The sequence below is a fragment of the Rhinopithecus roxellana genome, chromosome 18 (assembly GCF_007565055.1).
Source record: "Rhinopithecus roxellana isolate Shanxi Qingling chromosome 18, ASM756505v1, whole genome shotgun sequence".
NCBI classification, from domain to species: Eukaryota; Metazoa; Chordata; class Mammalia; order Primates; family Cercopithecidae; genus Rhinopithecus; species Rhinopithecus roxellana.
The window spans coordinates 47,713,941-47,731,919 of record NC_044566.1 but is presented as its reverse complement, the minus strand read 5'-3'; the positions used below and the strand labels follow the sequence as shown (position 1 = coordinate 47,731,919).

At 38.1% G+C, this 17,979-nt stretch overlaps 1 protein-coding gene across 2 annotated transcripts in view; it reads right to left on the bottom strand.

Moving 5' to 3' along the window:
• Positions 1 to 6,902: 6,902 nt before the first annotated feature.
• The window catches only part of NUFIP1 (nuclear FMR1 interacting protein 1), a 54,282-nt gene continuing 43,205 nt past the window's right edge, over positions 6,903 to 17,979 (bottom strand). The window contains exons 8-10 of one of the 2 annotated variants that reach the window (XM_010368056.1): positions 17,325 to 17,441; positions 11,358 to 11,590; positions 6,903 to 8,961 (exon numbers count right to left, since the gene is read on the bottom strand). In XM_010368056.1, the coding sequence (XP_010366358.1) occupies positions 8,845 to 8,961; positions 11,358 to 11,590; positions 17,325 to 17,441 (467 nt within the window). In that variant the 3' untranslated portion in view covers positions 6,903 to 8,844. The remainder of the gene's footprint in view (positions 8,962 to 11,357; positions 11,591 to 17,324; positions 17,442 to 17,979) is intronic. The other variant, XM_030922262.1, reaches the window with a different exon arrangement.

The window sequence follows — 17,979 nt, the reverse complement described above, 5'->3', positions numbered from 1 at the left end:
TCTGCCCACCTCCGCCCCACAAAGTGCTGGGATTACAGGTGTGAGCCACCACACCCAGCCTGTTTCCTATTATTCTTACCTCTGTGATACCTAAGTATCCCCGCTTTGCCTTTCTCTTCCCTAATACCTGGCTAACAATCCCTTCTATTAAGTTATCTGTTGAAATTCCTGTCATGGTTTCTGTCTCCTGACTGGACTCAGACTGATACAAGTCCCTTATAGGAACTCTTTCTATCTGCTTTCATGTGAGCAATTAAGAACACAGCTGCTGTTGCAATCTCCCAGGAGGTCTTTTGCTTTATTAATTCCTGTTCCAGGGACTGGTCCTCAACTTGTTAGGCTCAGAAATTGGCTGTGTTAGCGAAAAACAAAAGGAAATCTGTCCCTCAAGTCACTGTCATGAGGAAAGAGACATCTGGGCCAGCATGACCACAATTAGCCTGCCACAATTTCATGGATGCTGGAAGGCACAAAACCTCTGAGTCAGAAACAAAGGGCTTTCTATTCATGGCCATAGCAGTAGCCAGAGTGTATTTGTACTGGTTCCTCAAGTCCCAATTGCCACATGACACTGTGAAGAGGACTAGGTGACATGTGCATATGCAGTGGATCGTGTTCCATAGGGAACCCTGGTCTTAGGAAACTCGTATATTTTATAATGGGCAGTAGGCTTGCCTGCCCTGTGCTCCACAGAGAGCCACTACGTCTCTTTTCCAAGGCTGTGTGCTACACAAACATCCTTGAAAAGACAGTCCAGCACCAAGGAAGCATGAGGGACCCTTGGAGAACTATCTCCCAACACTCATCTAGAGCTTGCATGTAAACATGAACTTCCGGTGAGGGTAATTAGTTGGACAATTCAGTTGGTTTCCATAGCAAAGATCTATCTACAGGAACTAGAGCAGTTGAGTCTTTGGGTCAGGGTCCCCCCGATCCTTTCTTATTTAGTGCCATTGGGACTCTCTGAATCTAGATTTTTTTTAAATTACAGCATATCAACTACCCTCCCCACCCCCCCTTTTTTTTTCTTTTGAGACAGTCTTGCTCTTTTGCCCAGGCTGGAGTGCAGTGGCGTGATCTTGGCTCATTGTAATCTCCACCTCCCAAGTTCAAGCGATTCTCCTGGCCTAGCCTCCCTAGGGATTACAAGTGCGCACCACCACACCTGGTTAACTTTTGTATTTTCAGTAGAGACGCGGTTTCACCATGTTGGCCAGGCTAGTCTCGAACTCCTGACCGCAGGTGATCTGCCCAACCCTCGGCTTCCCAAAGTGCTGGGATTACAGGCATGAGCCACCACGCCCCAAATCCCTTTCTTATTGACATAGATATGGTTTGGATATGTAAGTATTGTTAGTCAAGTCTTGTTCTGACCAGTAACTAAACTACCCTGTCTCTACGAAAGTGAGTGCGTTTTCTGGACATTACCAATTATGGGATTTAGAGGGCAGTCCTATTTCCAAGTTGCTGGAAATTACCTTACTATCTATCCTTTAGCACCACCTATCCCCAATTCCATAAAAAGCCTTAGTTTAAAAACTAAAATTGCTTTCTGCTGTTTTTCCTTAATATAAAACTTAAAAAAAAAAAAAAAACTTCTATCTATAGATATCTTTACAACACACACTGTGGTTTTTAGAATCTCAGGGAAAAAATGCTACCTTAAATGTTAGTAGACTAAGATTCTTGACCTCCTAAATCAGTGTCAAATGTGAAATCATAGCTAATGCCTGGCCTGCATAGTCAGCACTCAATAAATAGTAGTCGTACTGTCAGGACTCTGGAAAATAAGAGAAATGAATCTGAGCAAAAAATAGGAAATTAGAAGAATAGCAGTATCTTCTAGAAACCTGCAGGCAGAAATGCAGCCAAGTTTGGAATATCTACCCTGCCCTTGCCACTCTGTACAGTATGACCCCATTCATTGCTGCTCATTCAGCTACTATGTGCCAGGCACAGTGCCTGAGGCCGGAAAACAATAGGAAACACAAACAGACACGGTTTTTTTACATTGTAAAGCACAGAGGTTACAGTCTAGTGGAGAGAGACAAATCAAATTATCATGCAAGGAAATAAAAAACTGCCACTGTGGTAACTGCTGAGACAGGCAAGTACATGGTGCTGAGTGTGTATAAAAGGAGGACCTGACCCACTGAGGGAGGTCAGCAAAGGCTTTCCTGAGGAAGCGATGAGCAAGCAGGGACCCAAGTCTAAGCAAGCAATAAGACAATAGGGAAATGGGAAGAGCTTTCCAGACTTAGAGAAGAGCAAGCACCTCCTGGCAGGCAGAAGGACACTGAGGAAGCATGGCTGGAGCTCAGGAAGATGAGGAGACCGGCCAAATAACAGTAAAACCAAGGTCACAGAACGAGGATTTTGCCCACAGCTGCACAACTTCTGGGATCCTTTCCTTATACTACCACCTTCCTAGTCAACAGACATCATTTTCTTTCCTCTCCAAACCTTCCCCTGGGACAGAGGTCCATCCGTTAATGCTCATTCCACAGTAAAAAAGAAATCACAAAGTAGAACATAAAAAGGAAATGCAAAAACTTAAGCCACAAAAACTGAAGACCTCGCTATGGAATTTTTCTTTTTTGAGTGTGCCCAGGAGTCTTGGGGATGGTCTATGTCAGTGGTATTCAAAGTGTGGTCCCAGGACCAGCGACATCAGCATCTCCTGAACACTTATTAGAAATGCAAATTCACAGGCCCCACTCAAAACCTATGAATCAGAAATATGGGAGGTGGGGCTCAGCAATCTGAATTTTAACAAGCAAAAAGCCCCACAAAAAGGGCTTCTGTTGCACAGATAACAGAATAGTCTCAATCAGTGCTTCCCAAACCTGTCTGATCATCTGAAGCAACTGGGAGCTTATTAAACTACTCCTGGGCTACATCCCAAAACCTACAAAAATTGAAATCTCAGGGCAAGGCTTGGGAATCTATATTGAGATGATCACCCTGGTTTGAGAACCATTGGTCTATATCAAAGTAACAGCGTCTGACATGGTGAGCAATTAATTTCAAGTGTCATTTGTCTTTGCCAAGTAATTAAGGGTAGTAAGTACCTCAGGCTCTGCCACTCCAACTCACTACATTATTTGATTGATATCTTCCATCTCCTTAACTCTTCCCAATTTTAAAACAATGTAAGACATTTCCAATTTTGACATTTATTGAGAAATTTATGCTTGTCTCTCAGTCTTGTATCATCACAGCCACCACACACTGTATGAGACTTAGTGCTTACCAAATTCAAGCATTATGCTTTTAGCTGCAGTCTAAAGATCTGTTCTGGAAAATGTGTTTCAAAATATCAAAATCATCCAGCCTTGTAATACAAATAGGCACCCAATTCAGAACTTTTTTTTTTTTTTTTTTTTTTTTTTTTTTTTTTTTTTTTGAGACAGAGTCTCCCTCTGTCATCCAGCCTGGAGTGCAGTGGCCAGATCTCAGCTCAATGCAAGCTCCGCTCCTGGGTTTACACCATTCTCCTGCCTCAGCCTCCGGAGATGTTCTTGTCTCTCAGTAAGGTCATCTAAATGTAACCTGTTTTGCATTTGAAAAGTCCAACACTGGGATCCCTGCACTGCTGTTCTGAACTGGGGGCTGCTGACTGACTGGATCAGTCCTCAGGGTAGGGGGAGCTCCGGAAGGAAAGGCACAACTCCCCAGTCAAAAGCCATGTGGGGTATGAAAAAGGAGGCCTGGACACTACCTGGTCCTTCTTCCAGTCTCACATTCTCCTGAAGTGCCTGAATGATAAACCCCAACTGAACTCTGAGGAAATATTTAATTTTTATTTTCTAAATTAGGATACATCTTACACACTGGCACATTTCATGCATTGGCAAAACCAGTAAAAAATTTGTAATACATTGGTAAGAACATGGATAAAAAGAAATTCTCATGTACTAGTCAAATAATAGTTTTCAGAAAGTAAAAAACATAACAAAGTAAGCACAGGTCAAAAGACATATTAACCAAAGGACCTTATTACCAAAGGACCCCACAAGATGACAAAAGAGAATGTCACAGAAGAATGCTATAAGATCTCATAGTTAAATGCTAATGTGGTTAATGTTCTACAAGGCTAAAAAACTGTAACCTCTTTTCTATCACAGAAAAACAACACACCGTTCTACCAGATCATCGTTTGCAGCTTACCAATGTTGTACAAGTTAACATCTAGCTCTAGAGTCTGGGCCCGAATCGACAGTAAATCATAGTCACAACATTGTAATTACCCACTAGGTGGATTTGTTTGACAATGGTCTAGTATACTGTTTCTCAAACTTTTTTATTGTTAATTTTTTTTTTTTTTTTTGAGACAGAGACTCACTCTGTCACCCAGGCTAGAGTGCAGTGGTGCAATGTTAGCTCATTGAAACCTCTGCCTCGTGGGTTCAAGTGGTTATCATACCTCAGCCTCCCGCATAGCTGGGATTACAGGCATGCACCATGATGCCCAGCTAACTTTTTTATTTTTAGTAAAGACAGGGTTTTGCCATTAGACTGTACATGAATCTAAGTGCAGCATTAGATTCTCATAGGAGTGCAAACCCTATTATAAACTGTGCATGCAAGGAATCTAGGTGCACTCCTTATGATAATCTAATGCCTGATGATCTGAAGTTGAACAGTTTCATTCCAAAACCATCCCCTTGCCCTGTCCATGGAAAAATTGTCTTCTATGAAGCTGGTCCCTGCTGCCAAAGAGGTTGGGGACCACTGCTTTAAATCTTCGGCCAGTTAACAAGCTCCCTTCTCAATCAAGGTAAATGCAGAAAGACAACTTATACAAATGCAGGGAAAACACACACCAACTACCAAGAAGGAATCCCTCTTTCCTAGCTAAGAGGGAACATTTAAGGACAACAGATAGCACACAGAGCCACTGATAATCCAAGGGGAAAATAAGAAACAGAAAATGTGAAAATTCTGATTGATCTCTTCTGAGATGAAAGGGTACTACATGTATGAAACAAGAATTAGAGGCTGGGCGTGGTGGCTCATGTCTGTAATCCCAGCACTTTGGGAAGCCGAGGCATGCGGATTACCTGAGGTCGGGAGTTTGAGACCAGCCTGGCCAATATGGTGAAAGCCCATTTCCACTAAAAATACAAAAATTAGCTGGGCGTGGTAGTGCACACCTGTAATTCCAGCTACTCTGGAGGCTGAGGCAGAAGAATCACTTGAACCCGGGAGGTGGAGGTTGCAGTGAGCCGAGATAGTGCCACTGCACTCCAGCCTAGGTGACAGGACAAGACCCTGTCTCAAAAAAAAAAGGGAGGGGAGGTGGGGCTGGGCATGGTGGTTCACGCCTGTAATCCCAGTACCCAGGCAAGCGGATCACCTGAGGTCGGGAGTTCGACACCAGCCTAACCAACATGGAGAAACCCCGTCTCTACTAAAAGTACAAAAATATCAGGCATGGTGGTGCATGCCTGTAATCCCAGCTACTCAGGAGGCTGAGGTAGGAGAATCGCTTGAACCCAGGAGGTAGAGGTTGCGGTGAGCTGAGATCGAGCCATGGCACTCCAGCCTGGGCAACAAGAGTGAAACTGTCTCAAAAAAAAGAAAAGAAAAGAAAGAATTAGAGACAGCAATCTTTACTATTTAAATACAAATTACTAGCCAGGCGAGGTGGCTCACACCTGTAATCCCAGCACTTTGGGAGGCCAAGGCAGGAGGATCACTTGGGGCCAGGAATTCGAGACCAGCCTGGGCAACATAGAGACTCCATCTCCACAAAAAATTAAAACTAAAATTAAAAAAATAGCCAGGCTAATAGTGGTGTGCGTGCCTGTGGTCCCAGCTAATCAGGAGGCTGAGGTGGGAGGATCACTTGAGCACCAGAATTTGAGATTACAGTGAGCTATGGCCATGCCACTGCACTCTAGTCTGGACAACAGAGTGAGACCCTGTCTCTAAAAAATAAAGAATTACTAAATTTAAAATGAAATAGAAGAGCTGAATAATAAGGTAATGGATGTGTTCAAAGGGTGAATTAGTGGTCTGGAAGGTGATATTTGAAGAAATCTTTCAGAATAAATAGATGAAGACAAAATACAGAAGTATAGTGAAGAGGGTAAGTTAGTAGGTCTGATATCCTCCTAAGAAAACTATTTTTAAAAATCATATTTAAAATTGCCTTTAGTACAAGAATGGTACAATGACTCAGATGAAAGAACTGTGGGGTAAGCACCATGAATGACAAATGTCCCAGAGATCTAGACACAAATTGGTGAAATTTTAGGACTCCAAGCATAAAAAGAAAACCCTAAAAGTTTTTCATGAGGAAAAAATAGGTTATTTATCAATAAATAAAGAGAGGTAATCAGATTGGTGTCTGACTTTAATCAGCAATACTGGATAATAGCATACGATTGTTATAGCTTCAAAATTCTGAAGGAAAATGATTTTGAGTCTAAAACCATAACTCAATTTAAAAAATTTTAAATTGAAGATTCAACATTTAATTACTTGAAGATACGCAGCAGCACACCAGAAAACTAATCCTGGGATGCAAGAGAAAGCAATCAGAAGAAAACAGTAAAACTCATAGTGGCCTAATAACTATTTACACATACAGGCCAAGATCCTAGAGATTAATCTAAAACTAAAATTGAATCTGATTACATCACAAGAAAAGGCTGAGGTGGGGAAGTGAAACAATGCTACTGACTTAATTGGAAGATGGGTGGAAGATATGGCTACTAATTAACTCTAAACATAAAGAAAAAAAGGTAATCACTAAAGAAATAGCAATAGGTTTAATTACTTCCAAACCACTGGAGGAAACACAAGGAGAAAAAAAATAACAATCAAGCCAATAAGATGATAAAATAAAAACAAGAAAGCATGATATACAGAAAATACAAAATAAGACAGCCAGGAATAGTCCAAATGTTTTAATAATCTCAATTCATATAAATGGATTAAATTTCCCAGAGCTGGTTTGACTAATTAAGGAAAATAGAAGTCAATTATAGATATGAGAAAAAGTAAAGTATTTCAGTTATAAAAGGCACAACTCACCCATAGTCATGTAATGCTTACATTTCAGAAACTGATTAAATGAACAATAAGAATGTAGAAGGCAGAAAGTTTGAACAATTAACAAGCTAAATCCAAAAAAACCTGTACCCAAAACAGGCAAAGCACCCCTCTACCCAAAACTCACAGAATATTTACAAATACTGACCATATAATTCCATACGGTAGAAGCCATACAGGTTATATTGTATCTGCTTAGAAATTTTAAATACACTTTGAATCTGAAATACCCATTAAAAACAAACAATAGTCACCATAGCTAAAGACATAGAGCCAACGGAGTACTCAAAGGAGTATTTTCAGTCCTAAATACATGTATTATCAGGAAACAAGAAAAACGGAAAAGAAAACTGTTTATATAATACACCTTAAGGCAATGTGGGGATCAACAACATCCCTGGAGATATGGTCATCAATGAAAGTAGTCCAGGAGTCCGTGAATTCATTTATTAACCATAAGCCTGTAAAATGTATATGCTAACTAGTAATAAAAGTGCAAACTGTGCTGTATTTTAGAGTATCAACTCAGTTGTAACACTAGTTACTTCATCCTGATGAGATGGCTGGGAATCACATCTTTGAATATATCAAAATTAAACTGAGTTCCTTGAAGCAGACATGGCCTCATTTTGTATACCTTTAATATAGGCACAATAGAGGTACATAGAGTAAGCCCTCAACAGTGTTATATGAATTGAATTAATTAACGTATGAGGCAGATAATTTCCCAAAATATGGGGCTCACTGGAGGAGTAGGGTGAAACAGAATAAACAGATCTGTATGGTGGGTACAAGGCTGGAAAACACTGGCTAAACATGAATCTTCACCCCAGGTCTGTGACATCACTAGGGTCACATGCCAGGTGTTCCAGGATTCTGGAGAGGATTTTACCAACATGGAGGAGCTATCAGATTTCTTACCTTTCTTCCTTGACAGCAAGATTCATGAACTTCAATAATCACAACGTTAGGAAAAATTAATCTTCAACTATAACAGACTAATTTTTAAAAACAAATTTAGTCCCTTTTAGCTGTATGTCAAAAGGGCAGACCAATAGCTACAGCTAGTACAATGACTAGAGCACAAGCTCAAATTCCCTGGTATTATAGGAGACAAAAAGATCTCAGTAGTTTTCATTTACTTTACAATTTTTAAAAAGCTTCAATTAAGTACTCCAGTTGTATCTAAACATAAACAGAGGCCCCATCTGTATTAATATTTTAAACATTCAATATTTGAGCTATGTAAGTCGTGCTAGTAGGTGAATTTAAACATGTCTTAAACAGGGAATTCTGATATTTCGAAACTTTCTGACTGTATTAATTCGATCTGGTTTACTTTTAAAATATTCCCCCTTGCTACAGAACATCTTCCTTTTCTGCATTAAAAACAAAATGGCTGTATTTCTCTGCCCAACTTTGCTTAGCTGAATCAATCCTTTTAAAAGTTTTCTTCTTTACTGCCAAACCTATCTTCAATTCTTAACTGACACATCAGTCATTCTTACATGAGAACAATACATTAAAATAAATACAAAGAAAAAATTCTCCCAGCAAATACTAGATTCAATCCCAACAATATGGACACAGTCTTAAAAATCGGTTAGGTATTTATTTGCATAGAACCAAAGGAAAGACTTAAAATTCCAACATATACCCTATGAGGCTTACAATTTAATTACAAATCCAGTTTTGAGGGAAAAAAGGGTTTTGGTTTTCCTCTACTAACGAGGATGATACTGTTTCACACGCTTCAGTTATGCATGCTGAAACATCAGACGTCTATACATCTTTACTTTTTGCAGAATTAGTATCCAGTCCAAAAAAGTCTTTTTTGATGATGTACCGAACACACTGCAAAATCACATTTCTTTCATGTCGAATGTCCGGAGCTAGAAGCTAAAAGACAATTTGAAAAAAGATTAGCTGGTAAATAAATTATATCTGGGAAATACAATCTAAAATACTGCATGTACCCTCTCTTCATAAAGACAGAACAATAAGAAATATGTATTATATTTACTATTTTGCTAAAAAACAATGCAAGAACATGTCCTTTTAAGTTACATAAAGACTATCTAGCTTTTTAAACAGTACTAATGCTTATATTTGGAGTCCTCTCTAAGAGTATCTAGCATAGGACATGAAAGTATTTAATAGTCTGCAATTCTCTCTTTTTTTTTTTTGAGACAGAATTCCACTCTTGTCACCCAGGCTGGAGTGCAATGGTGTGATCTCGGCTCACCGCAACCTCTGCCTCCCGGGTTCAAGCAATTCTCCTGCCTCAGCCTCCCAAGTAGCTGGGATTACAGGCATGTGCCACCACATCTGGCTAAAAAGTCTGCAATTCTTTAATCTAAAATGTCAAAAGAGGATTGCCGAAACTCAAATTCATAAGCAGTCTAGAAACTGGTAAGTACATCTATTTACATGTAACAATGAAAATAGCAGTAAAAAATTCCAACATGCCTTGACTTTTATGATTCTCCCTTTTTGTGCTTACTGTATTTAAAAAAAGCTAAAAATCCCTGGTATTTAGAATAAGCACATAATCAAGGAATCATATGTAATTTGCCAAAAAGGATTTTATTTTCTGATGTTATTGATAGAGTTCAGAAACATCATACAGAAACTTTCAGTGGAAAGTTTACTTAATTTACCAATTATAAGGTAACTTTTTTTTTTTTTTTTTTTTTTTTGAGACGGAGTCTCCCTCTGCTACCCAGGCTAGAGTGCAGTGGCCGGATCTCAGCTCACTGCAAGCTCCGCCTCCTGGGTTCCTGCCATTCTCCTGCCTCAGCCTCCCGAGTAGCTGGGACTACAGGCACCGCCACCACGCCCAGCTAATTTTTTGTATTTTTAGCAGAGACGGGGTTTCACCGTGTTCGCCAGGGTGGTCTCGATCTCCTGACCTCGTGATCCGCCCGCCTCGGCCTCCCAAAGTGCTGGGATTACAGGCCTGAGCCACCACGCCCGGCCTATAAGGTAACTTTTTAAATGTAATTTACCATCTATACAAAATGGAGCGTGTATTTCAGATCCATTTTAATAGGAAGCAACTGTGTTTACACGTAGCACCTCAAGAGTGTAGCCACTGAACACTTTAGCTACAAAATAAGTACTTATCTTGTAAGTCAAAACCAAAGAGACTTTTCACAGAATGTCAACTAAAAAATGTGGAATACTTCTATTGCTTAGACATGAAAATCTTTGATCTTTGAACAGCCTCATGTCCACTACTGAGAACTCAAAGATGCATTGTTTCCTCTTGATAATTTGAAGAAAGCTGTTAGATTTTTGAGCACATAATGCTGAGAGTAAAGCCAAGAATGCACGGAATAAACACAAATAAATAAAGGTGTACAAAGAAAAAAAATTAGCATGGTAGTGCATGCCCATAGTGGCAGCTACTTGGGACGCTGGGGCAGTAGGATCACTTGAGCCCAGGAATTCGAGGTGGCAGTGAGCTATGATCACGCCGCTGAACTCCAGCTTGGGTGACGAAGCAAGACCCCAACTCTTAAAAACAAAAAAAACGGTTAGGGAGGGAAGGAAGACAATCCCAGAAGACAACAAGTGAGAACTGTCAGAAAACCCCGGGCCTTTCCTTTTTGTTACTTTTGGTTCTCCATAGACATTTGTATTAAAAATCTTTTTTTCCCTTCAGGTTGCCATTGTACTTTTAGCTGTGCTTTCACTGGAAACTTTTTTTTGTTGTTGTTGAGACGGAGTCTTGCTCTGTTGCCCAGGCTGGGGTGTGGTGGCCAGATCTCAGCTCACTGCAAGCTCCACCTCCCGGGTTTACGCCATTCTCCTGCCTCAGCCTCCCGAGTAGCTGGGACTACGGGTGCCCGCCACCTCGCCCGGCTAGTTTTTTTGTATTTTTTAGTAGAGACGGGGTTTCACCGTGTTAGCCAGGATGATCTCGATCTCCTGACCTCGTGATCCGCCCGTCTCGGCCTCCCAAAGTGCTGGGATTACAGGCTTGAGCCACTACGCCCAGCCTTGCTGGAAACTTAAAAGAAAGTCAATAAACTTCAATAGATACTTCCTTACCAACTAGTGAAACCTAAATTCTTTTATTTTAAGTGGTTGTAAAAATTACATTATTCCACATTCACTGAACACACCAGCTATATGCCAAATGTAGTTGCAGAATTAAGATACAAAGTCTCCAAGGACAATGTGTCTCTGGTAACCTTAAAACACACACACACACACACACACACATCCCAGTGGCTCTATCTTTATGACATGAGAACACAAAGATTAGAACCAAAAGAAAAATAATTTACCATTTCCAAGAGATATGGATGGTGTGTTCTTGGTTCGAATAATGTTTGATAGTTGTGATAATCTTTTTTCCTCTTAGGGTTTGTCTTTTTAAAACTTTTCTTTCGGTTCTCACTCTTGGCTTCTGAAAAATTTCTAACAGTTGCTTTAACATCTTGACTTGGACTCTTAGGAGCACTGCTATCAAGAACCTGGTTTTCTGCCAGAACATCTGCTTCAGTCTTGATGGGAGTTTCTAAGTGTGATGAAAAACAAACACAAAAATAAGCAAAACAAAACAGGTAGACCTTTCAAAAGCAACCAAAAAATCCAAAATAATCCTCCTAGCCATAATATTGTCCACTTAATAACTTAAAACTATGAAAGATTTTTGCAAGGCATTTAAAATGTATTCTAGTATTTTTCAAATTGGAAGCTAAACTACCAAAAATTGAGGAGACTACCATGAAGAGCTACAGAAAGTGATTTCTATGAAGGAAATAATGCCAGATGGAAACTTGGATCTATACAAAGGAATGATAAGTGCTGGAAACAGTAAATATGTGAATAAATATAAGACTTTTTTTTCCTCATTGGAAAATTTTTAAAACTAAAGCAAAAATATTAAGTGTATGTGGAATTTATAACATCTATAGAAATAAAATCTAAGACAATAGTAAAAAGGAAGGGAGAAGGAATATTTAAGTAGTATACTGCTGTAAAATTCTTAAATTACATGTGAAGTAGATAATACCATTTGAAAGTACACTACGAAAAGTTAAGCTGCACACTATAAACTGCAGACCAACTCCTAAAAAGTAAAACAAAGAAGTTAAAAGGATGAAAGACGATAGCAAGCATATACCAATCCCATGAAAGCTGGAAAGGCTGTATTAATGTCAGACAAAAAAGACTTCAGAATAGTGAACATCACCAGGGATAAAGAGGAACAGTTCATAATGCTAAAGGGGTCAATTCATCAATAAGACAAAACAATAACACCTAAAAACAGATTTTCAATATACGTGCAGCAAAAACTGATGAAACTGAGAAAAGAAATAGACAAACCCATTATTATGATTGAATACTTGAACACTCCAATCTCAGTAATTAAAGAAAAATTGGACAAAAAATTCGTATGGATACAGAATACCACAAAGAATTAACTCAAATTGACAAAGAACACCCGACCTAATACATTTTCTTGTCAAGCTCATATGAACATGCACCTTGTGTTGGGCCATAAAATAAGTATCAGTAAATTGAAGAAATTGAAAGGATAGAGGTATGTTCTCTGACCGTTAACAGAATTAAACTAAAATCATTAACAGAAAACTAGCTAGAAAAACAAAACAAAACAAATATTTAGAAACTAAACAACACACTTCTAAATAAACCATGAGTTAAAGAACAAATTGTAAGAGAGATTAGGAAGTATTTTGAAATAAATAAAAATGAAAACATAATGTATCATATTTGTGGACTACAGCTAAAGCAGTCCATGGAATTACATTTATGACTTTCAATGCTTAAATTAGAAATGAGAAAAGTCTAAAATCAATGATCTAAGCTTCTATTATAGTGTGGTAGGGTCTGAGGAAAGAGGAAATACTAAAAAGTGAAAAACACTGGATTAGAGTGAAAATCAATGACAACAGAGAAAAACCAGCAAAGTCAGAAGTTGGTTCCTTGAAAAGATTAATAAAATTAATAAATGCACCAAGATTTTTTGAGAAAAAAATCAATTAACAACTTGAGAAATAAAAGACGAGGACATCATCATAGATCCTACAGATATTACAGGAAATATTATGAACTATATACCAATAAATTAACAACTTAAGTGAAGTAATTCTTTTGAAAAACACAAATTACCAAAACCCACTCAAGAAGAAATAGGAAAATATGAATAGTTCTGTACCTATTAAGGAAGTTTAATTCATAATTTAAAACCTTCCCAAAAACAAAATGGCTTCACTACTGAATTCTACAAACAAGAAACAAAAAGAAAAACTGGCAGAAATCCTAAAAAAAAAAAAAAAAAAACCTTACAAAAGAGAAGGAAATAGATCCCTACTCATACCAAATCTATTATAATAAAAGAAAACCAAAGACCAATATCCCTCATGAACATGTATGCAAAACTCCTTAATAAAATATTAGCAAATCAAATCCATCAATGTATTAAAAGGGTAATAGATCATGACCAAGTAGATTTTATCCTGGGAATACAGGCTGGTTTGACATTTGAAAATCAATGGACATTTCACCATTATTAACAGAATAAAGGAGAAAACCCATATGAACAGTTGAAAATTCACAAATTTTAAGCTCAGAAACTTCACCTCTCCCCCTTCTCCAATGGTTATACTATTTACTTACTATAAGTGAATGTGATATGAGATAAAGAATTCTATTCTAGAAGTTGGGAGACAAGGTTCAATTGCCTAGACAAGAGTGGCAAAACCCGTAATACTCAAACATTACATACGACTGAATGTAGAAATCACATTTGAAAAGAAGTATAGGGACAAGTGTTAAAAGCAGACTCTGGTGCCAGACTGTTAGGTTCAAGTCCTAGTTCCATCCTTTACTAGCTGCGTGACCTTTGGGCAAGCTACTTATCTCTGCCTAAATCTCTTCATCTATAAAATAGAGATGATAAATAAGAAAAACCAGGACACTATTTTCTATTATTTCCTTCCCCCTCAAGTATCAATCACTCAATTCAGGAACACAAAGTCAAATGAATCAGAGCTTATAACTGCCAATTTTCTGCTAAGAAATGAGGACAGGGACTAACATTTATATTTTTCTCTTTCTTGAGATTTACAGCATTTCCCAGCTGAGTGTCATATATTAATGTAATGTTGACCAATTAAATTTTAAATATAGCCCGTTCAGTTCTATCAAACGCTTAACACACTTTTTGGTTTGTGGCCGTCTGAAACAGTCTTTAGTTTGGAAATCTTCCCATCATAGTCAAATCAGTTTAAGGAAACATAATTCTGGGAAGTTGTAAAACTGTGCTTAAATTCTAATACAGTTAAAAAAATGCTAAAATGCTAACATGCAGAACAGATATTAAACCAACCCATTTGGAAGTATTTCTTATTAAATTTATATCTTAGTGATTCTTACAGTCTTAGATGTATTACTTCTTTCTTTGCTTCAGTCTTACTTGAGGGACCCTTTCCTTGTTTAAATATCTTTCCAGAAAAATGCTATTCATGTTTAAGATTCTAAACACTTTTATGCTAATTCTTAAGTCAAGACAGATCTTAATTATGAAGACACAATTGTTAAACTCTGTTAGGAAGAAACAGATTGTTCCTATACATTTAGAATCCAGGTAAATAAGCAGTCTTCTAGATGCTATTCCACAGTTAAAAGACCACTTTGTTTCCTTGGTTTATTAATTTAAAACTCCCTATGTGTCAATATCCCATCCTAGATCCCAGAATTAATACTGAAAGCTAGAAATTTGCTAGTGACCTGGATGGCTTAATAAAGCTGAATTCCAACTACATAAAATAATTCTTAAGACTTAGGAATGTGAAGCAAGGGTTTTTTCCTTAAAGCAGGACATTTTAACAATTAGTCAAAATAAATTCATACAAAATCATATATATCATTTAACAGATAATATCCTCTGTTATCTATAAATGTCTACGCATTACTGTGCAAGATGACAGTAAATGCCAAAGAGAGAAAGACTATAATGAAAGGAAGGTAAGTTGGTTTCTTTGGACTTTTAAGTCTCCAAACCTATATGTCAGGTCTGCTACATAATAGCTTGCCAAGCTTTTTCCATCTTTTTATTTTATTTAATTAATTAATTTATTTATTTTGAGATGGAGTTTCACTCTGTTGCCCAGGCTGGAGTGCAGTGGTGTGATCTCGGCTCACTGCAACCTCCGCCTTCTGGGTTCAAGCAATTCTCCTGTCTCAGCCTCCCGAGTAGCTGGAATTACAGGTGCACAACACCATGCCAGGCTAATTTTTGTATTTTTAGTAGAGACGGGGTTTCATCATGTTGACCAGACTGGTCTTGAACCCTAACCTCAGGTGATCCGCCCGCCTCAGTCTCCCAAAGTGCTGGGATTGCAGGCATGAGCCACCGTGCCCAACCAAGCTTATACTTTCTATGCTTAAGGTTCTATAAAATAAAGAGGTGATCTCAAAGATCCCTTCCAGTTTCCTTTCTTTCAATTTAAAATGATGGCAGTCTCAAAATGAAGGTATGAGTATAAAAATACTGTTCCATCTTAAGAAACAGAGAAGCAAGCATTAGTCCAGCCTGTTGTTATGGGATTCTGTAATTCTGGTAATAGTTTTCTTTGTTATCACCTATTATGAATACAACTGATAAGCAGGACATGTAATATTTGTTTAAAGAATAACTCCATCTTCATACTAGTGTATGAGAAACAAGACTACAAAAAAATGCCGTTTTTCTTAAAATTAAAATGAGGCAACCATCTGTTAAGGAATATTCTGATAAAGCCAAAGTAGCTTATATTTCAAAATTCAAGTAGCTATTAAGAAGCTACCATAGTAAGCCATGGCCCACTTAAAAAAGAAAAAACTTCCCATGTTACAGATACATATAAACATCATTTTTCATATTAAAGCCTAATGGCTCCTTATTCAACATCTTCCAAATACATAAACATTGATTATCTCTAGCCTAGTCAACATTAAAAGTGCTGCCATCTCCATCAAACTACATTTCCTTTTTTTTTGCCAGAGTCTGTCGCCCAGGCTGGAGTGCAGTGGCAAGATCTCGCCTCACTGCAACCTCTGCCTCCTGGGTTCAAGCAATTCTCCTGCCTCAGCCTCCTGGGTACTGGGACTACAGGCACGCACTGCCATGCCCGGCTAACTTTCGTGTTTTTTGTAGAGAAGGGGTTTCACCATGTTGGCCAGGCTGGTCTCGAACTCCTGACCTCAGACGATCCACCCTCTTTGGCCTCCCAAAGTGCTGGGATTACAGGCGTTGAGCCACCGTACCCCGCCCATCCAATTACATTTGAATCTTCTCTTCATCCTATAGAAACACTTACAGACCTGTATTCTTATCCTCAGTACAGCTCTTACTTTGATTACACATCTTGTCCTGAGACATACACATGAATTCTTGCACGGCCAGTAAAGTCTAAATAAAATTACCACATAGAGCCAGGTATCCACAACAGTAGACACAGATTTATTCATTAAACATATGCTGGATTATTGATATAAACCTTGGATTAAAAACTGCTACACTGTATCAGATCAAGAGCCTACTCACAGCTCTTTCAGGTAGCTCTGAAAGAGATGCTGTAGGAAATTACACTGGTTTATCACAATTACATTTCACAATGAAGCCTCACACGTTACCATCTGTAACATCATCTTTAAAGGTAAGACATGTATCCTGAATGTTACTGACTTCTCAGAAAGCCTCTTGAAAAGATTCAATTTCTTCTGACCTTTAAAATGCACAAGCTAATGCAACCACAAGTATAAGGTTGTTGTGTATTCCAAGTGAGACCATTTATGTAAATATGCTCTAGGAAGAACAATGCCCTATATGCATTAAAAAAATTGTATCGCACTCTTTGTCATAAAGGATCTCTCTCCATCTACCAAAGATGCTATAAACACGTTATAATAAGGGTTCTTGAGAGCAAAGAGAAAAAAATGAATTTTCTTTTTGCCATTTCTTTTAGAATTTTCTTCAATTCCATTAGTGGATATTTTCTCTTTTTCCTTCCAATTCTTTCATTATATTGTATTTTTTGCTTTTTTATTCCCAGAATAGTAACACATTTCTTTATTACTCCAGAGTTCCTTTAACCCAAGTTAACTTTACTTCTGATTCAAATGAAAAAGGAATTTGAAGACCAAATAAAGAATGCACATCCTGGATGTTATTAATGTGCAGCACGCACCAAAGGCAAAAAGCAACAAAACAAAACCCTGTAACAACATACACCATGACTTACCTTCTGGCTCACTCTCTGACCCTGAAAGACTGCCATAGCTACTCATTAGTGAGCATAGGGCTGGTGTCACTTCCTTGGGTATCACAGAACGTTGTGGTTTTTCCTCCTTATCAGATTCTGAAGGGAAAAGAACTCAGATTCAAAACATCTACCACTATAAAAAAGCTGACCATCCCCCACTCCCACATTTGTTAGTGAAAATTAAGTAATTTCTTATCATTTCCTTAATCTTTCCAAAAAACAAATTCTAGAAGGCCAGGAACACTTCCCCCTGGTTTACACATCTTCATGGGCCAAGAAACCATTTGCCCCAGAGGAGACAGTGGGGGAAAAGGAAACTATATAGAGCGCAGTTAGTTACTCAGCATGCTTCACAGGTTACACAATCTGAGCATACTCTAAATTAACTTAATTACATAGTCTTTGCTGTTCATTTACAAGTAGGAGGAAGGCCCAAACTTTATTTAACTTCACTGGATTGGGATCACTGCCTCTGAAAATTAGGTTTAGAAATAAATGAAATATTAACATACCTATGCTTTTAACTGTTTTTAAGACTGTTTTTCGGGATCCAAATAATATTCAAAGCATTTCTATAGGCTTAGTCAAACAGTAATGCTGAAATTAATCCACCCAAAGTTTTTTTAGAGACAGA